The 19862-nt window shown below is 47.7% G+C and overlaps 1 protein-coding gene across 2 annotated transcripts in view; it reads left to right on the top strand.

Annotated features, from left to right (window-relative positions):
• Nucleotides 1-19862, top strand: part of RAB26 (RAB26, member RAS oncogene family) — a 219860-nt gene that overhangs the window by 139214 nt on the left and 60784 nt on the right. For both annotated transcript variants that reach the window (XM_038417887.2, XM_038417890.2), the window contains exon 3: nt 16893-16934. In XM_038417887.2, the coding sequence (XP_038273815.1) occupies nt 16893-16934 (42 nt within the window). The remainder of the gene's footprint in view (nt 1-16892; nt 16935-19862) is intronic.

Here is a 19862-nt window from a genome sequence, read left to right as displayed (position 1 = left end):
CTTTCCCTTCTGTATTCAGGATTGTGCCTAAATGTAAAAGCAACTCCATCAGAGCAGTAATAAGATACCTTGAAGTGCTGGCTCTTGTGGGTTTGTGTTTAAATTGCAACCTTAGAAGGTGGAGCATTAGCATGCATGGAACTGACCAGCTGCTCTTGCAATATTTAGTCAGAAAGAACAACCAGACAAGACTGATTTCTGTGGACAAACTGACGTACGTTGGTTTTTCAGCTGTCCTCGAACCCAAGATGTGTTCCTGGCCACTCGCGTGTTATATAAACTTTTTCCAACCCAGAAATGGTGCTTCGCGATTGCTTAGAGTTTTTTTTAATGACACCCTAATTGTTACTGCTACTAATTTCAGTGGCTGTAGTGGGTAAATTAATTTCTTCTTGGCTCTTTCCCTTGGGGCTTTTTAATGTTTAGAATTTTTTGTTTGTTTGCTCAATCTTTAGAGAGCTACATTTAGCATGTCACATGGCTGGTCAGTCCAAAAAGGGACCAGTTCAGAATAGACCCTCCCATCCTCTCTCTCCTGTCAATAAGATGAGGATGTGTGAGTGTTTGGATAAGCCTTGGAGATAGGGAGTGAGATCCTGGCCCCAGAGAAGTCAATGGGAGTCTTGCCTTTGACTTATTTGGGGCCAGGATTTCACACTGGATGCTTATTTGAAACTTAACCCAACCCCTTGAAGATTCCCTCCCCACCCTCTCTTCCAAATTCAGCCACATCCTCCCCCTTTCAGTCTTCTCTCCCTTGCATCCCAGATCTCTCCTTGACTCCAGCTTTGCTGAAGTCACATCTGTGGGTTGGGATCTTTCACTCTCTCCAGCTCTTGAGCTCTCTGTTTTACATCTTTCAGTTTCTAAAATTTCTTGGGTTTAAAGGTGCCCCGGAATGCAATACTTCTGCTCTATTCCCACCAGCCCTGGGTGAACCCAGAGCTCCTGTTGTATGCAGAGAACATCTGGCCCAGCCCAGCTTGCTTAGATCCAATGTGACAATGAAATGGACTTCAGCAGTGGCTGGAGACCTCAGGAAGGGAAGTGGGGAGGGAAGAGCATGAGCTGGGGACTCAACTTACCTGAACCTTTCCAAATTATAAACAAAAGCTTGGGTTTAGCTCTAGTCTGTTTTTTTTCCTGAACCCCTTCACTCAGCCCTGTAAGTGGGATATGCCAGAAACCCCACTAACTTCCTTCTGGCTGCTTTATGCTTCTTAGCCTAGTGGGTCCATATCTTGGCTGGGCTCGCTAATGCTGCTGTAAAACAAATAATTAAAGAAAACTAATATGAACAGGAGGAAAGAAAGAAAAGCTCTGTGTGTCTGTGTCTGTGTGTGTGTCTAAATAATTAGAACACAGGTAGAGAAGTTGTTGGAGCAGAGAATTTAAAATGAAAAAAGTTAAAAATCACTTGATCTCCCCTATCAAATCTAAAGCTTTTCATTGACTCCAGGCTTACTCCATAGATATTGTAGGTGACTTGCAGTGATTTAATTCTACTATGTCTGTGACCTCAATTTAAAAAAAACAAGAGAGTCAGCCAATCCAATTTTTCCTAAAGGGCATTCTCACGAGTTTTCCATAACTGATGGATGGACAGACTGTGGGTTATTCCCCAGCTGCTCACTTCAACTACTCTTTGTGTGATCGGTAACTTAAATCACATGGTATCGTTGCTACTTCCTGATTGGGTGACTGGAACATGTTTTGAATGTGAGACTAGCAAATATTCTTCCTTCCACGTGAGCTCATGTGAAGAGAAATCAGTTCCGACCCATTTGTGCCAAAGGAAACCATTCGCGTGAATGATCACAAACGGCAAGATACAGAAATACAGTCGAATCGAATACTTAGAAGTCAAACAAATATTAGCAAGCGCGTTTTTACAGTACTTAACCTGCTCTAGGTTTACCTTTTCTCTCCCTGGCTTCCTTGTGTGCTTGCTCGACATCAGCACACTGACCATGCCCCACAGAGACTCTAGTATGGTTTAGTGCACGTCCAGAATGTAATAAGCTCCAGCTGCCGTGATTGTCTGCTGTCAGATCCAAGTTCCAGTTTACTGAGTGCAAAGCAACTGGCCTGGTTGAAAATAAGTCTTGTGGTCACAGGGTCCTTTGCCTGGTGCTCGGTGTTAGGGAAAGGTTCTCCCTGGATTACACAAAGACAAACAGAGATGCCATTTTTGGTTTCCAAGGCTGTTTATGTGTGGTCATCCAGTCGACACTAATGGCGTTGCAGAACATCTCTTGAGCCCCGCGCCGCACCCTGATGGGGAATGGGAGAGTCAGACATCTGGTGTGCACAGTAATGAATTCCCACATGGACTTGGGTTAGAAGAGACAATTCAGTCAGATGCTGAAACTTGAACCCACCTGGGCAAACTCAGCAAGAGCAGCAGCTCCTGGTACACTTTTATTCAAGTCCTGGCAGTTTGTTTCAAAGAGAGCTGCGTGAACATTCAGTATGCAGACGTTGGGACTAGATTTTTGATCCCCTCAGTAACCACAGTGAATTCAATTTAGCTCCCTGGTTATCCACCAGAATCTGGGAGGCTCAGATGTCTGATATGTTTTAGCCTGCCACATTAGTAGGTCCAGAATGGCAGCAGGAGCTATGCCACTGTAACCCTGTAGTGTAGACACAGGCTACAGTAATGGAAGGCATTTTTCCCGTTGCCGTAGGAACTCCGCCTCCCTGAGCGATGGTTGCTAGGTTGATGGAAACATTCTTCCGTCAACCTAGCTGCATCTGCACTGGGCATAGCTATGGTGCTGAGGGGGTGTGGAGTTTTCATACCCCGGAGTGCTGTAGCTATGTCAACCTAACTTTTAAGAATAGATCAGGCCTCAGTCTCTTCTGCAGAGCTGGAAGCCTTCTGCACTGGCCAGCTGTAGGTACATGAGCTTGGAGTTTGTGTGATTTTTCTCTTTGCAGTGCAGAGGCCACTTGCTTCTACTAGTTGACCTTTTGCTTTCAGCCACACGTACCAACCTAGAGAGTGCACCCCCCACTGGGTGCCTGGGGGAGCCTTGCTTTGGTCCTGCGTTGGGAAGAAGAAATCAGTCCGAACGGCTGAGGTTTGGTAGCCTTCCCCGGCTCACAGTTGAGTGTTGCCCTGGCCTTCCGCACACGACAGGCTGAAGTGAATCCCAGCAATCAGTTAATAACGAGCACCGCTGGCCACTTAACGTGGCAGGTTATTTGCTGTTCACAGTTCATTGGAGAGGCTGTGACAGGGCAGATAATTTTTTTTTTTTAAATAAGGGGAAAAGGGTGCTTTATGGCCTGTGTAGCTTGGATTTATTACAGCCACCTTTGCAACTGCAGAGACTCCTTGAGGAAGAACAGGAGGAAAGGCAGTCTGGCCTAGTGGATAGGCTGCTGGCTTGGAAGTTAGGAATCCTGGGTTCTGTTCCCAGCTCTGCTACTGACCTGCTGGGCAAGTCTTTTCCCCATCTGTGCCTGTATTCCCTCCCCCCACTGGGCCTGTCTAGTTTATTTACAGTGTAAGCCCTTTGGGGTTAGAGGGACCATCTCTCCCTATGTACAGCACCCAGCACGATGAGGACCCCATCTCAGCTGGAGCTGCTAGACACTCCCACAATATAGGTAAGAGAAAAACAGAGGCAAGTCTGGGAAATGAAATACAATTTCAGAATGAAAAGTCTTGCCTAGCCCCTTTGGGTGGTGGAATTCCATGTGCTGGAGGTGTCTCCCCATAAACCTTCCCCAAGCAAGCAAACTGAAGTCAACGTGATCTGCTTCTTTGTTACCAGCCTCAGCACGGTGGGGGGACTGGATGACCTCTTGAGGCTCCTTCTAGCCCTAGGCTTCCGTGATCAGCTGAGAATCTAGTCCAAGGTCCCTGCCCCCAAAGGATTGTCAATGTAAGCTAAGGCGAGCAGACAGAAAGCCAGGGAGAAGATAAGAGCAAAAAAAGTATGATCACGTAGTTGCTCTGGGGAGCAGTAAACATGGTTAAGCTGATTTTTACCATATAGGACTAGAGTTTATTAGCTTCCTTAAGTGACTTGACTTTTGTGTGTGTGTGTGCCATGTCTGCACAACTAAAGGCTGGTTCCATGTGGCGATCAAGGCATATCTGAAAAGAGTTCCATGGTAAATAAAAGTTACCTGCCCTCGAAGAGAGATAGAAAGAGAAATGCTTTTATCCTTCTCCCTGAGGAGACTCCTAGTGTAATGGAAAGATGCAAGGAATTGTTTGTTGCAGTCACAGGAAGTTTGGCTTTGAAAAACAAAAGTGAATCCAGGAAGTTACACATGCTTGGCTAAGTCCATGAATAAATTTAGGATCTTGTCTGGGGATATTCATCAGGAAATAAAAATTGAACTTTCTTTTCCATAACCTGCTGCATCTAATGTCCCAGTGGGAAGCAAACTTGTTTTGGATAAATAATTTTCCTCTCTTTAGAGCATGTTTCATCCAAAGTTCTCAAAGTGCTTCACAGGCTTTAGTCGAGTAAGTGCTCACAGCTCCCATGTGAGGTAGGTAAATATTTCCAATCCCTATTTCAAAGGTGTTGAAATGGAGGTTCATTGTCATTATGGGACATGCTGGGGGGCACAAGGAGCCAGTGGCAAAGTTTGGGACATGTTCCTGGAATCCTGGTTACAAGTCTGCTGTGCTAACTACTAGATGATGCTTCATCATAGACCTGAACTTTCAACCCAAGATTCTAAGTCAAGCCCTGGGCGTCTTCTGAAGCTCAGACACGTTGGGTGCACTTTTGGGACCATGTCCAGTCCTTATGTGACTCGCTGAAGTCAGCATAGGTGTGCCGGAGGTGAGTTAGGATTGTTTTCATTTTCATGCACTTCTCCACTTCTTGCCTTTCACGAAGACATGAAGCCACAAGTACCAAAATACTACATCGGGGTAACTGATGCATGGAGTGGGAAGCCACTAACAAAGGAAAATCAATAAATATTTATAAACTCCACTGACAATGGTTATAAGAATTCTGAGATCCAAACCCTCAAGATCTTAATAAGATTTGGAAAAGGGCTATTTAAATGGGTGAGAACGTGCACAGTTACTTCGGTTAGGATAGAAATATATAGCAGGTATATAAACCCTTCTCCTTTGGGGCATGAGCCAACCACTCACTGCCTGAGGATAGGAAGAAACTTCCGCTGTCGGCAGATTACTCCATAATTGTCCATTATGGGCCAGATTCTCAAAAGGGCTTAGCATTGGAGCCTGCTGAATGCTGAGCTCCTCTGAACATCTAGCCCTGCAAAGCCGTCTTTGCCCAGTTCTGGTATCTTCCCATGCAACGTCTGGTACTGGCCACTACCAGAACCAGGATACCAGACTAGCTAGGCCACTGGTCCATATTCTGATTCCTTTGTTCATGTGGGAGAATCAGCACCCATGACCGCTGTGCCCGTGTGTGCGCGCACAGAGATCCTAAACCCCGCGCACACGGCGAAACACAACATGCACAACAATTTGCACAGAAGCACAACAATTTGCACAAAAGAAATTTTTTGCGTACACGGCCTGCCAAGAATTAAAGAGAACATTGCCTATGACCCTGATGTACAAGTGACTTTGGACAGTCAGGAGTCTAATTTCTACTTTAAGAGAACCCCTGAGGACAGCTGCCTGAGAACTCTTGCAAGATTCCCTCCTGGCTAGTGCTTTTGTGGGGGATTGTCAATAAGAGGCAGAGAGTTAGACAACTGTAGAGTAATGAGTGCAACCAGACAGCTGCTTGTTCTCCAAGAGAGAAGTTTCCCTGAGAAGTTTGGCATTGTGGGGTTGTGAATCTCACTTGGACTTGAATACAGCAAATCTACGGTGAAATCACCCTGTGCCAAAGACACAGTACAGGAGTTTGAGGGACTGGTTTCTTTGCCAAACGAATACATTTATTCTGTGCGTCATATGAGAGCAAACCAGTTTACATGATTAGAGCCAGGAGTTGCTGGGAAGTTACATACAGCCTTGCACATGTTGTTCTGTGATGCCAATATACGCAGTGCAGAGTCCCATAAACCCGATGCATGAAATATATAACTTCATAACAAATAATATTTAATCTTCCTGCAGTTGCGGACCCATTCACCACAAGCAGAAGCTGTTGGGATTAATTTGAGCCTTTTAAACTGATAAAACTTCAAAAGTTGTGAGGCAAATTGAAGGGTAAGGTGGCTGGCTGGATGGGCTGCACCTCACATGGCTGCTCTTTCTACTGTACGGAGGAAGTCCTCCCACATGAGCGACCCTGAATCGGCAATCAGCAAACCATTGCCCCCAGAGGAGGAGAGCTGCTTGGAGCAATAAGGACTCATTTGCATGCTGGTCACTGTTGCCTGAAAACATTATTCCGGGGGACTGCATGGTTCCATTATGTCCTGCAGAGAACTTCATCTTTGGCCCCAGGCCATGAACGGAGCAGGATTGTCAAAGGCAGCACATGGCACCCAGCTCCTATAACCCTGACAGCCTCCCCCGAAAGCCATCACAGCTGCGGATGGCTTGGCAGGCCCTGTACGTAACACATAGTTGGTGTCAGTGAAGTTCCTAGCATGCAGCAGCCCTTGTCCTACAAATACATTGCTCACTGGCTGCTTTGTTGTCAGTCTCAGCAGGGAGACCAAGGACCAAAGTGCTCTCCCACCCCCATGAAGGTCCAAAGTTACAGGCAAGGTTGGCAGGGATGCCCTGGGGGATGCTCGCCCTCTTGCTGGCCCTGCTGTCTGGACCCACAGGTCTAGGGTAGCACCGGCAATCAATTTAAACTAAAATGTGTTTAGTCCTGCAACACCTCAGCACACTGATGTTTAATTACCACTTCTTTGGCTTTCCCATCAAGGCATCTGTAATTAATACCAGCTTGGTTCCAGGCCAGCAGGGAGAGTGGAATTGAATCTCCCAGTTTAGTTCCTTTCGGAGAAGGCTTTAGTGTAGTGTAAGGCTCCGTTCAGCAGAGAACTCGCTAACGAGGCTCCACAGTCTCAGTCTCTCCAGGTTCCCTTTGACCTGCCTTTCCCAGCTCCCATTAGCTCTCTGTGGCATACCCAGCCGCTCTCAGCACCACGGAAGGCCAGGTCTGCCTTAGCAGCGTGCTGCCCCTTGACGCGCCCCCCCCATGGGTGTTCGTTGGGATCCCTGTGTAGCTCACACACTAGAGCATCCTACTGGCTCCTGCCTGCCCTGAGGGGCCTTTTTAATTGTGTGGATGATAGCGGCCTCCCTGCTGCTGCTGAAGCTGGTGTGGAGTAGTGAGCTAGGATTAACTACACGCTTGAACCATGGTGTACGGCTTACAAAAATGATGCATGTGACTTGAGCGAGGCAAAGTGAGACAATAGAAATTCCTCCAGCTGCGGTATAGCTCCCAGATGGGCATTGGCACGGCCAAGCTAACGCTAACCGGCAAGCTACGGGAGCTGAGATGCTGTCGTTCTCCTTAGTCCAGGGGCTCTCAATGGGGGGGCACAAACAAGCATCAGGAGGATGGGAGTCACTGCTACTATTGTTACTTGCAGTGGCATGCAGGTCAGCCGGACATGCCCGTCTGGCATGGTGCTGCAGGTGAGCCCCTGCCTCAGTTTCCCTTCACCTGGGGTATAAACAAGTCAAAGCTGGCCTTTCTAGTATTCAAGAGCGCCCTCTTCAGGAGGTCTCATTTATTTATCAGGAAAGGATAACACCAAAACATAAACAAAAGTGTCAGTCAACTACTCCACTGCCAACTCTCCACCTCTGGATTAATCAGCCTCTCGTCTCACCCCGGAGCCCTCGCAGGCTGAATGCTGAGCCTTTGCTGGGCATTGGGCCGGACACCAGTCTTCCCCGACAGTGCGTGGCTCTTTGCTGAGCCAGTCCCCGGCACCTCCCCAGGAGGGGCCGTGCCCAATTCATTCTCCTGGGCTGCTACGGTCCCTTGCCTGGGAACGCTGGCTCTGGGCCTGCATCTCTTGCCGTCAGCCTCTGCTTGCCAGGGAGACATGGCTGGGAGTAGCCGACCCGTCTCCCTGAGGAGACTCACTCCTCAGCGATTCCCCTATTCTGGGCTTCCTGGCTGCACCTCCTAAGCCTTTGTTAGGCCCAGGGGTTCCCGGACTAACTGCCGCCCAGGTATTAGCTACTCACTGGTGGGTCTGGGTCGGCTCATCTTCCCCAGGTGGGCTGGGTGCCTGAGCCCCTCATGGCCAGCGACCCTGTGCCATTATGGTAAGGCTAACAAAAAGCTCTGGCCAAGATCGGGCACCGCACATGTTCTCAGTGAGACAGACCCTGCCCAACAAAATTCACCTTCTGCAGACAAGCCCTGCAAAGGGTAAGAGGGGAAACTGAGGCCCAGAGAGAGGAAGGGACTTGCCCAGTGTCACAGAGTTAGGAATGGAATCCAGATGTCCTGACTCTAGCCCAGGCCACTAGACCACACTGCACCTCCACGAATTGCCTTTCTGCTCCTGGGGCTGGGCAGGGTGGTGGTGCCCAGTATGTATGTGGTGTGGGGAGTGACAAGTAACAGTAGCTCTGCTCCCTTGGAAGCTGGGGGACAGGCCCACGGTGTGTTCGTCCATCCAGGGTTCTTGCATGACAAAATGCCGACGGGCTTGCAAGGCCTCGCACATGGTGCTGCGTGATTCCTGGACCTGCTCTTCTTCCCTGGCAGGCAGCCTGCTGTTGCCAGAGGGCATTTGTTGAAGAGCTGTGCCAGCACCTGGAACATCTGTATGTCCTCCGCCAACATGCAGCCAACGCCTCTGCTTGTTTATCGGAACAACACAAGGCTCAGGATTATGGTCCAGCCTTGCAATCCATCCAGAAAACCATTGTTACGGGAGTCAGTTAATTTGCCGAGTGGTGTGTGATTGCTTTAGCCGACAGAAAATTGTTACCAGCCAATTATATTACAAACACACAGAGAGAAAACACCTTCTCTGAGAAATGAGTGAACTTGGCCTCCAGCCATCGCGGGGCACGGAATAGACTCTTCCAGAGAGCTTTTCACTGAGGCAGCTGTCTCCTCCCCATCCACCGTGCTCTCTAAACGCATGCAGGGTTGAAATCGAATTCCTGCGGGGTACTGTGTATGAAGCCGGCTTATGGGGCCCTTTGCCCACCCCAATAAAGGAGGCTGCAGATTCACAATTTAAATGGGAAACTTGTCATCTGACTCCCTCCTGTCTCTGTGGCCCATGTTGCAGCTGGAGAGCGAAGTGCCACCTTTTCAAGGGGAACCATATGCTAGCAGATTGCTGTGGAGCGAGGGTGACTGTTAGAAGGGGCACTGTCAAGACACAGCTGATGCCTTATATTATTAACAAGGAGAGAATTTTTTAAAAATCAAACCCGTGTCTCACTGGAGCTGAGGTTCACCCTGTTTTTCTAATTTGCAAACTGTTCCTACTTTCCATAATGGCATAGATGGTCACGGTGGTCCCTTCTGGCCTTATGAATCAGTTTTAAAAAGAGGGTACTCGCAGGATGCTATCCACCAACACCCTCCACTTTGGATCCTATTTCTCCTCTTGGACTGAGCTAGCCCTGGTTTGTTGACCTTGGGGGCATGCTATGTAAATTGCTGTATGTAACCTCTATGCAGGACAAAAGCTGACTCCTTTTTTGGGGGAGGAAGGGAGCTTTGTCCTTTTGGAGACTGGTGGTAGATGTAGAAAAGCTGCTGGCTTTGGTCCACTGGATAGTGCACTGGGCTGGGACTTGGTAGTCCTGGTTTAAATTCCTGTCTCTGCCACTGACATGCTGTGTGACTGTCCCCTTTGTGCCTCAGTTTCCCCTCCTGATCCTCTGTTTGTCTTGTCTTTTTGGAATGTAAGCTTTTCGGGGCAGGGGCTGTCTCTTGCTGTGTGTTTGTTTTTCAGTGCCTAGTGCAATTGGGTGGCTTTTAGGTGCTCTGCTAGCAGTCAAAGGTGCCCAGAGTAATAGAGATGTGGGGGTTTTGCATGTTTTTATTATAAATTTAAATAAAATCTGTCGACAAATCTCAGTCTATGGACTGTTCTAACCTTTGGCTCCAACTGTCGGGTTTTCATTATAGATTCATTTGTTCATAGCGGCCAAGGCCATAAAGGGACCATTATGATAATTTAATGCCCTCCTGCATGCCCCAGGCATAGAATTTCACCCATCAACCCCATAACTTCTGGTTGAGTTAGATGGAACTTTACCAAAAAAAAAAATCCCATTCATGATTTAGAGATTTCAATGGACAGAAAGTCCACACCAGCTCTTGGAAAGTCATTCCAGTAGTTAATTACCTTCACTGTCAAAAAATTGTGCTTTATTTCTAGTCTGAATTTTTTGCTTCAGTTTCCAGCCCTTTGATCTCGCTCAGCCTGTGTCTGCTACATTAAAGAACTTTCTGCTAAATCTTCTCCCCATGTAGGTACTTATGGTCTGTGATCTAGTCACCTCTTAGCTGTCTCGTGGATAAACTACATAGATTGAGCTTTGCAGTCATCTGCGGTTTGAATTGTTCTTGTAGCTCTTTGCCGATTCGATCCAATTTTTCAACAAGAAGATATCTCCCCTCCTGCCCCCCCGCCCGCTTTTCTGCAGGCCCAATGGGATTTTAAGGTGACAGATCAGTGCAGAGGCATACTGTGGTGACAAAGATATTCTGAACAAGTTTTTCTGGATTCAGTTCTGGATACTGAAGGAGATTCTCTCTTAGGTAGTAATATTTTTCATAGTGTGGTTGATTACCTCCATGACATAGGTAATTTGTACATAGGATGTTCTGCTCCTTGGTTCTGACTCGTTCTCTTTAATCAGGAGAATAATGAAGGCTCAATAGTGACTAACGAGCGCCCATCTGAGATGAATCCTTCTTTGGACCATGGTCTGGCTGAACGCTCCCCAAAGCACTGAGTAATAACAGCGGAGCAAACCAGCCATGCTGTGTTTATCCAAATCACTTTTTCCACCAGCTCTGCTTCTCACTGGTTAGTCTGTGGATTTTACTTGATAATCTCATCCATTTCGAACTAGGATCTGCCCTGAGGTTGTTTCCGTCTTGGACGAGCTGCTCAGAAGGAAAAGGAGTACTTGTGGCACCTTAGAGACTAACACATTTATTTGAGCATAAGCTTTCGTGAGCTACAGCTCACTTCATCGGATGCATTTGGTGGAAAATACAGAGGGGAGATTGATATACACACACTCCACCAAATGCATCCGATGAAGTGAGCTGTAGCTCACGAAAGCTTATGCTCAAATAAATGTGTTAGTCTCTAAGGTGCCACAAGTCCTCCTTTTCTTTTTGCGAATACAGACTAACACGGCTGCTACTCTGAAAGCTGCTCAGAAGGGCTCTGAAGTCTAGGCACTGGTCTCTGTGCAGCCACCCCGCACCTCCGAGATGCTCCTATCTTTTCTGCTTGTCTCCCCACTCTCAGTGCCGAGCAAGTCACAGATGCTGCAGGGCTCTCGGCTACTTGAAAGTGTCTAATTGACCTCTCCGAACAGCTGGGGCAGGAGTGCAGAGGCTGGTGCTTCCTTCCCAACACGGAGGCAGTGGGGGCAGTGTGGGAAGGGAGCAGGGCCAAGGGGAATGCCAGCCAAGCAAGGGAGGGATGTAGAGCAGGGCTTGGGGTGCTCCCTGGCCCATCCCCGCAGTCAGCCAGAAGGGAGAGCATCCGTTTTGCTTCTGAAAGAGGCTCTTTCCAGTCATACATGAGACGGTACTTGGGACTCAGCCAGTCGCCTCCGGTCATCTTCACCTCTCACCTTCTGTCACCCCCTCGCCCTGGGGATCTCAAAGCACTTTACAGACTGAGTGCTGGGGAGGTGGTGACTTTCCCCAGTGAGTCAGATGCAGAGATGGAGCTAGAAGCAGGTGTCCTAGCTCCCAGTTCCCTGCTCAAACCACTAGATATACTCCCTCTTCGTAACCGTCAGGCCTCTAATGGGGAGTTTTCGCCCTCGCCATCTCCCTGTGCAGAAGAGGTGATCTGACCGTAGCAGGCACTCTACAGTTTGTCTTGCAGCTGCGTAGCAGCCAGGAGAGCAGCAGAACGGCACCGCTGGGCTCGCGTGAGCAGCCCACATTGCTGTGTCTTCCCACCAAGCAGTTTAGATGTGGAGATAAAGTTGTTATGGGTTTGTTGATTTGGTTGATCAGCAGGGCTCAGCGTGGAAGCAGCAGGGACTGCCATAAAAAGGAAATAGGAGTGTTAGAGGCTCGTTAATTGCTAGGATGCATCAGAAAAAATGGATAGCAGTAATGCAGCCCATCTGCTGTAGCACGCAGCAATAATGTTTGTTTAAGGGGAGGTTGGGAAGGAGTCACTAACCTGCACGTCAGGAGGAGAGTGGAACAGCTGCTCATCAGTGCAGATATAACACAGCCAGAAGCAATTCCGATCCACCCTCAGCTCGGCATGTTTATCTACTTTGGGTACCAGAGCATCTGCAAACCTCACAATCGTCAGTATATTAGTCCTCCCTGCACCCCTGGGAGGCTGTGCAGTTCTCTCCATCCTCTTTGGGGGACAGGGTAGAGTTCCTGTCTTGTCCCAAGTCACCCAGGTCTTTTGATTCCCAATCTAGCACCATAATCTCTGGCCCATCCTTCATCTCCTTAAAGTTCTATCCCGGACAAGGGCAGTATGGAGGGACAATGCAGAAAGTCTGACCGCTTCAGCTCGTTTTCGTATTGATTTTTATTGTCCAATCATCTAAAACACAGACAAAATGAACAAAAAGGAGAGTGAGTGAATGTGTGTGTGTGTGTATGTGTGTGTGTGTGTGTGTGTGTGAGAGAGAGAAAGAGAGAGAGAGCGTCTCTGTTTGAAAAAGAAGCAAAATTGGCAGGAAAAGAAGTGATTTTTATGTTTCTAGGGGTTGTTACTAACTGGATATTTGTAAGTAATTAGCTGTATCTTTTTAAAGCCATTAACACAGCATATTGTAGCTCATTAATTTATTGCCAGAGGTCCTCCAGTCAGAGCTACGTGCAATAGTGTAAGTTAGCACCAGTGATGCTGGATTTTAAATAGCCAAATATGTGCACCTTGCCATAGACATTGACATTTGAAAATGATTTTCTAGTTGCACCACAATATAAATTGTTTCCACGGGTGATTTTATATAACATAGAAAGTTTTTTAAACATGCGCCTGAATGAATGAATGAATATACTTATGAATAAAAAATAACACCTGCAGCTAGGAGAGCAGTTACCAGGACTCCCCATCCTCCTGCTTCAGGGCATAAATTGATCGGCAACTGGAATTAGGGAGAAATTCCTTCCCCCATATGGTGCACAGTTCAGTGCGTTTTAGATGTTTTATATTGTTCTCCAAAGCATTTGTCATTGACCACTGTTGGATGCAGGTTCCTGGGCTAGCTGGACCATTGGTCTGTTCTGGCACAATGGAAAGTGAGATACCAGGCTAGTGCAAAAGGGTCTGGGATTTTGAGCTAGCAGGTGTCAGTCTGGTAAAACTCGGGGAGATTGCAGGCTAGCTGGACCATCTGGCTGTTCTGAAATGGCAATTGCTAGTTTTTAAGAGCTCTGATAGATGTAGGAGATGGATACAAAGGAATGCTTTCTCATTTGTATTCAGACCTCCATGCCTCCCAATATATCCATCATTTTTGGAAAAGAATCGGATGAGGACCTGTCAGAATCCCCCTTGTGGGCATTAGACACAAATGATCCTCTGGGTTTGGCCTGTCTGCCAGTCCCTGGTGCAGTGACACCCAGAAACACACACACTAGTGTGGTCTTTGGAGGGCTTCGGTTTGAAGGTGGGATTTTTAAAACTCTGGGATGGGCCCTGCCCCTTGAAGGGAGTAACTAAACTTATGTGCAGACTTTCTCTAGCATTGTCCCACCAGGTGGGGGTCATTTTGAGAGGAGCTGGAGATGCGTATACACAAGGGCAGCACGAGTAAAAGAGAATTGTAGGAACACAAGTCTTGTTTGTAAAATGTTTGTGCAGCACCTAGTCCAACGGGGCTGGGGCCTGTAGACACTAGCTCAGTGCAAATAAAGAGTAGATAGCTCTAGGTAGACAGGTCTGTAGTAGATTTTGTGTCACAGCCTTCAGCAGTGAAACCTGGGCTCCCATTTATAAGCCCCTGCAGACTCCTTATGCAAATAAGGATGGGGAATCACTTAAAAATAGTCTCTCTCTCTCTGCAGTGCTTGTGGTAAAGAGCCATCTGAAGGGCCGTAGGATTTACCAACTTCCCCCAACCCACAGTCGAGGGGAGGGTGGAGAGCTGACAGTCCATCCATACCTCGCTGAGAACTTTCCAAGAGCGAGGTCAGGCCAACCCTGCAGCCCCTCAAGCCAGCGGGCTGGCTCTGACCTCCTTTACATCGCTATACTCTATTGACATCGCTCCTGATTTGCACCCACTCCAGTGTCCTCTGCCTGCCAGATACTGCCCCTCAAGATGTGCAAAGCCTGGCGGCATTGGTATCTCTGGTCACAGGGGGGTTGTGGCAGCTTTGAGAAGGGCTGTCAGGGAGGAAATCATCAGTTAATTTCCATAGCCCTAGAGAGTGGGACCAAATGGGCAGGTTGGAAATGGAGCCTCTGAGCCCATCGAAACAACATTTTATTTGGGGCGCAACAGCGGCACGGTTAAGGCCGAGCTGCTGCATGCGGTCGTACTTCAGACAACTGCCATCCCAGCATTCCTGGGGAGCCTCTCCAGAGCTGCAGAGCCCCCGGCTCCCACTGGATTTCAGCTAACTTGAGGTCAGGGAAGCTGCAGCTGGAGTCGCACTTGGTTTGCTGTGAATGTTACGGTTTTCCTGCGGGTGGTGCAAAGTGCCTGCTCCTAGGGGACATCCCCTGGGAGAGGCGCTTGCGTCCTGCTGCAAAGCTTCTTCAAAGGGGATGGTCAGAATTAATCTGTCTCAACAACCTGCCCGTCTGCGTTAGCGGCTGCCAATAGACTGGTTGGGTTTGTCTGTAGGTGCCCAAGACTGGGACTGAGCTGGGGTTGGTTTCCTCTCCGGTGCATCCATAGGAAAGAAAGTGCCTGGATTTGGGTCAGCACCCAGGTTGAAAACTATCATATTTCTTATTTATTCTCCTTTTGCAGTACGAATACTCCAAGTGTGTCTGTGTCGCTTCTGACACGTCTATTGGGTTTCCTAATCGTAACGGAGAGACCTCCCTACGCTGGGAGCTGGACATGACTTTGGAATAGCTCCTAAAATGGGTCTGTTCCCTGGGGGAAGTGCTGATGAGCTCCTGCCAGGCTCTTGCCCTGCAGAGGCACATTCTGAGCAGGGCTGGACGAGTCAGCGTTTGAAGGGTTGTTTTTTGCAAATATCGCTCAGAGGCAGAGGAAGATGGAGGCCGTGTCTGCCTGCAATGCACAGTGTGGATGAGAACACTCCCAAGGCAGTGAGAGAGGGAGCAGGGCCTAGCACTGTCTATGCAGCCCCAATATAGATTATAAGCAGCCCATAGCTGCACAGTGCACTCTGCACCTACTGTCATCTTAACTGCCAAGGTGGTGACCCGCAGAGACTCCAAAACCCAGCGTGCAGTGCAGTCTTAATTTGAGCAGCCAAGCCACATGGCATGCTAGGCTCTGTAGACTCCGAGGACCCCACCTACATATTAAACACATGGGCTTGTTCTACTGACAAGTTTCTAATGCATCCATTGCCAAGGCACCACCGTGCCCCTTCTTTGGGCACGGAGAGAGCGTCCCTGTTCTGTAGGACAGGGAGGAGGTCAGCTCCAGGATGTCCGTGCAGGCATAGCGTTTGGGACTAGCCGTCCAACCTCTCCCATTCTTTAAAGGCAGGTGCTGAAGTTTTTGGATTCCTGGCCCATGACTTGGGGGGAGACTTGTGATTGACACTGCTCTTCAGATGTCACCAGGACATCACGGCTGCAGGTGTGACAAGGTCACGCCAGTCTCTCCCATGACCAGACACCTGAAGGTGCCTGTGCTTATGGAGTGTTTTCTCTGAGACATCTCATTCATGCCCACTTCAGGCAGCTAAATTGACACACCTCTGTATCTTCCCCTGGTGCGACACCCCAGCAAAGGACATGCCGCTTCTGACGATCGTGACCTTGTTTATAGCTTTCAGTTTAATATTGTGCATTAACACCATGGACTGTGCTGTAGGGCAGTGCTGGGGCAGGATCCCAGAGGTCAGAACTAGCAAGCTTACCAGGAATGGAAGAAAACCTTCCTGTTGTGGCCGCAAGGACTTTTATTGAGGATCAAATCTGACAGCCCTGTGTTGGCTGAAAGCTGGTGTAATGCAGACCCATTTGCTGGTGGTGCTTTGAATGCCCTCTAGTGTGTGTTCTCTAGCGCACAAAGCATGTGTAATGACTTAAACCCTCCTGTGAAGAAGTTTGTTATGATCTCCCCTTTGTAGATGGGGAAGCAGAGGTGTGAGAGCAATGTGCCAGTGACTGAGAACTCAGAACTCAACTCCCAGAATGTGCTGGCAGGAACAGTCTTTCAGTCTGCTGACTGCCTTCATAAGGGTCAGTAACCCCAGTGCCCTGCTAACTTCCACTCTGAACAATTACATTCTGCCTACCTAAAGTTCTCACTACATTACTGTGTGGGGTTGATGTACACTGCTAAACCATTGCTGTGTTTTTCCCCAGCACTAGCTGCAGTGATCTCTCTCCAGGCATTAGCTGGTAAAGTGCTTTGGATGAAAGGGGCTGCATAACTGAAAGGCTGTTGTTCTTAATCAATACAATATGGAAGTGTGACAGTTACCTAGGAAAATCTTAAGTATTTTTTGGCCGGTTCCATACAAACTAATAAAATGTCAGTGCAACAAAACAAGATGGGGCAAATCCATTTGCTGTTGTAACTTTGTCTAAATCTGTTTTGTACAGAGTTCTCATCATTCTTTTATTTTCTCTTTCAGAATAAAGTCTTAAATGTGGATGCAGTGAAGGTAAAGCTGCAGGTAAGCCCCTGACCCACATTCGTCAGCTCTGCATGAACCTGCACTCGTCCATGTCAGCTTGTTTGCTGTGGGGCTTAGTGCTGCTGGCTATGGTACCTAGCACCCTATCAATACCCACAGTTGATCAAGGGCTTCATGAAACCTTTCTGCACTTCCCAAAAAAAAAAAAAGAGAGAAAGAACTGACACGTTGGTTTGGATTGGGTTTAGTTTTAAAGGATAGCTTGTTTAGGTTGTTTACCTTCTTTATTAATGACCTGGATGTAGGACTAGAGAGCACACTGATCACATTTGCAGATGACACTAAACTGGGGGTTTGGCCAGCACTTTGAGGATAGAGCTAAAATTCAGAGGGATCTTGATATATTGGAGAACTGGGCTATAGACAGCAAAATGAAATTCAACAAAGACAAATGTAAGGTCCTGCACTGAGGGAAGAAAAACCTAATGCACAAATACAGAATGGGGGATAACTGGCTTGGCAGCAGCACTGCTGAGAAGGATCTAGGAGCTGTGGTGGATCAGAGCTTCAACATGAGTCGGCAATGCAATGCTGTTGCAAAAAAAGCAAATTCATTTTTAGGTTGTATTAACAGAAGCATAGCATGCAAGTCACAGGAATCATAGAATCATAGAATCATAGAATATCAGGGTTGGAAGGGACCCCAGAAGGTCATCTAGTCCAACCCCCTGCTCAAAGCAGGACCAAGTCCCAGTTAAATCATCCCAGCTAGGGCTTTGTCAAGCCTGACCTTAAAAACCTCTAAGGAAGGAGATTCTACCACCTCCCTAGGTAACGCATTCCAGTGTTTCACCACCCTCTTAGTGAAAAAGTTTTTCCTAATATCCAATCTAAACCTCCCCCATTGCAACTTGAGACCATTACTCCTCGTTCTGTCATCTGCTACCATTGAGAACAGTCTAGAGCCATCCTCTTTGAAACCCCCTTTCAGGTAGTTGAAAGCAGCTATCAAATCCCCCCTCATTCTTCTCTTCTCCAGACTAAACAATCCCAGCTCCCTCAGCCTCTCCTCATAAGTCATGTGCTCTAGACCCCTAATCATTTTCGTTGCCCTTCGTTGTACTCTTTCCAATTTATCCACATCCTTCCTGTAGTGTGGGGCCCAAAACTGGACACAGTACTCCAGATGAGGCCTCACCAGTGTCGAATAGAGGGGAACGATCACGTCCCTCGATCTGCTCGCTATGCCCCTACTTATACAACCCAAAATGCCATTGGCCTTCTTGGCAACAAGGGCACACTGCTGACTCATATCCAGGACACTGCTGACTCATATCCAGTAGGAGGTGTTGGTACCACTCTACTTGGGGCTAGTTAGACCTCTGCTGTTTAAAAAGGGATCCCCCACCTCCACTGTTGCCATCACAGCATAGGCTAGGAGACCATCAAACAATCACAAGTACGCTGGTGGAGCAAGACAATACAGACCTCTGAACACATGTAATGGAGCTGAATTCAGATCTGCTCAGGCTGAAGAATTCCCAGCAAGGTTGGCTTTCATATCTGTTGGGCTTTCTTAACACGGTTCCCCAGTGTATGGTCTCCCCAGGGAATCTGGAGTTTTGCAAGAGATGTAAGGAACGTACCAGAGTGCTCTCTCCCGTCTGCAAGTGACTTTCGAACATGTGCAGCAGGGTAATGAAATCAGCAATATCTAACACCAAACAAAGCATCAGCCACACGCTGGGGAGCAGCAGTTGGCGGAATAGCTTTGGCAGTTTTGATTTTGCATTAGTTCCTCTGTGACTATTTACCTGTTTCTTTGTCTTTATAATAGCTTTAGTGGGAAATTTTTTCGGCGTTGCTGAGAGGCATCTCTGGAGACAGGCCTCTGTGCACCATTAAACAAGTACAGCATAGCTGGCCACAGTGCAAGCTTCCCCTGCCTTCTCCGCCAATGCCCCTCAAGCCTCATGGTGAGGGGTCACTTGGGGAAGGGAGGGGAGGCTAGTCTCCATGGTCCATTGACTCCTTGACCTCCCTGCTGGTTATTCTTCTGCTGGGGACACTGGTCTAAACCCAGCAACTCTTTCCACATTGGCAACTGAACCACCACTGGGTGAGAATAAATTCTGATTGGACTCAGCCCCGATTCAAATCAGTTACTTGGATCTTGTATATACTTGGCATTAGCCTTGATTTCAGCTGCTGATTTAATTGCACCCATGCAGACAAGGAAAGCCACAACTAAAACTGCTGGGGGCCATCCCTACTTGAACGTGTATATTTAAAAACAAAAACCCATATCTTAAAACTCTACCAAAACAAGACACTCCATTGTACCCACTTCTCCCCCAGGGAGAAGATGAGAGAACAAACATGTTGCTTAATACACTACTGGAAGATGCTCAGATATTATGGTGATAAGCTTTGGGTATAAGAACCTATATAGAACAGAATAGACACCAGGGTTCCACTGGTCTAAATCATGTCTTTCCTTGTCTGCAATGGCAGTGCATTATGATGGCTGAAATCCAAGTTAATTCCTGGTGCAGACAAGACCCTTGAAGTCAAAGACTCCATGGTGAAAGACACTGTTACCCAGTCCCCTGATCCATCCCGGCCCCATGTTATCTCAACTCAACATCTTCAGTTCCAAAAGAATCTGAGCTGCTGTAATGCCACAAGATCTGGCTGTCTTCTGTGACCTCGTTGCCGGAAGCTAACTAATAACATGAACTCTCCTTTTCCCCCAATAGGATTGGGTGTTTCTGTGCAAACACAACACTGCATTAAAAACTGATAAATTCAATTAGTAGGTCCCCACACATCCATTCAGCAAATGGATTTTCGATTAAGGAGGCATTGTAGGCCATTTGTCAAAAGCCATCATTTCGGTATTCAGAGATGCTGAAGAATGGTGACGCGCCTCTTAAATATTTATTGCACTTGTCACTTTTTCTATTC

Source organism: Dermochelys coriacea, chromosome 10 (genome assembly GCF_009764565.3).
Source record: "Dermochelys coriacea isolate rDerCor1 chromosome 10, rDerCor1.pri.v4, whole genome shotgun sequence".
Taxonomy (NCBI): Eukaryota; Metazoa; Chordata; order Testudines; family Dermochelyidae; genus Dermochelys; species Dermochelys coriacea.
Note: the sequence above shows the minus strand (reverse complement) of the source record. Positions and strands in the feature narration are given on the sequence as shown.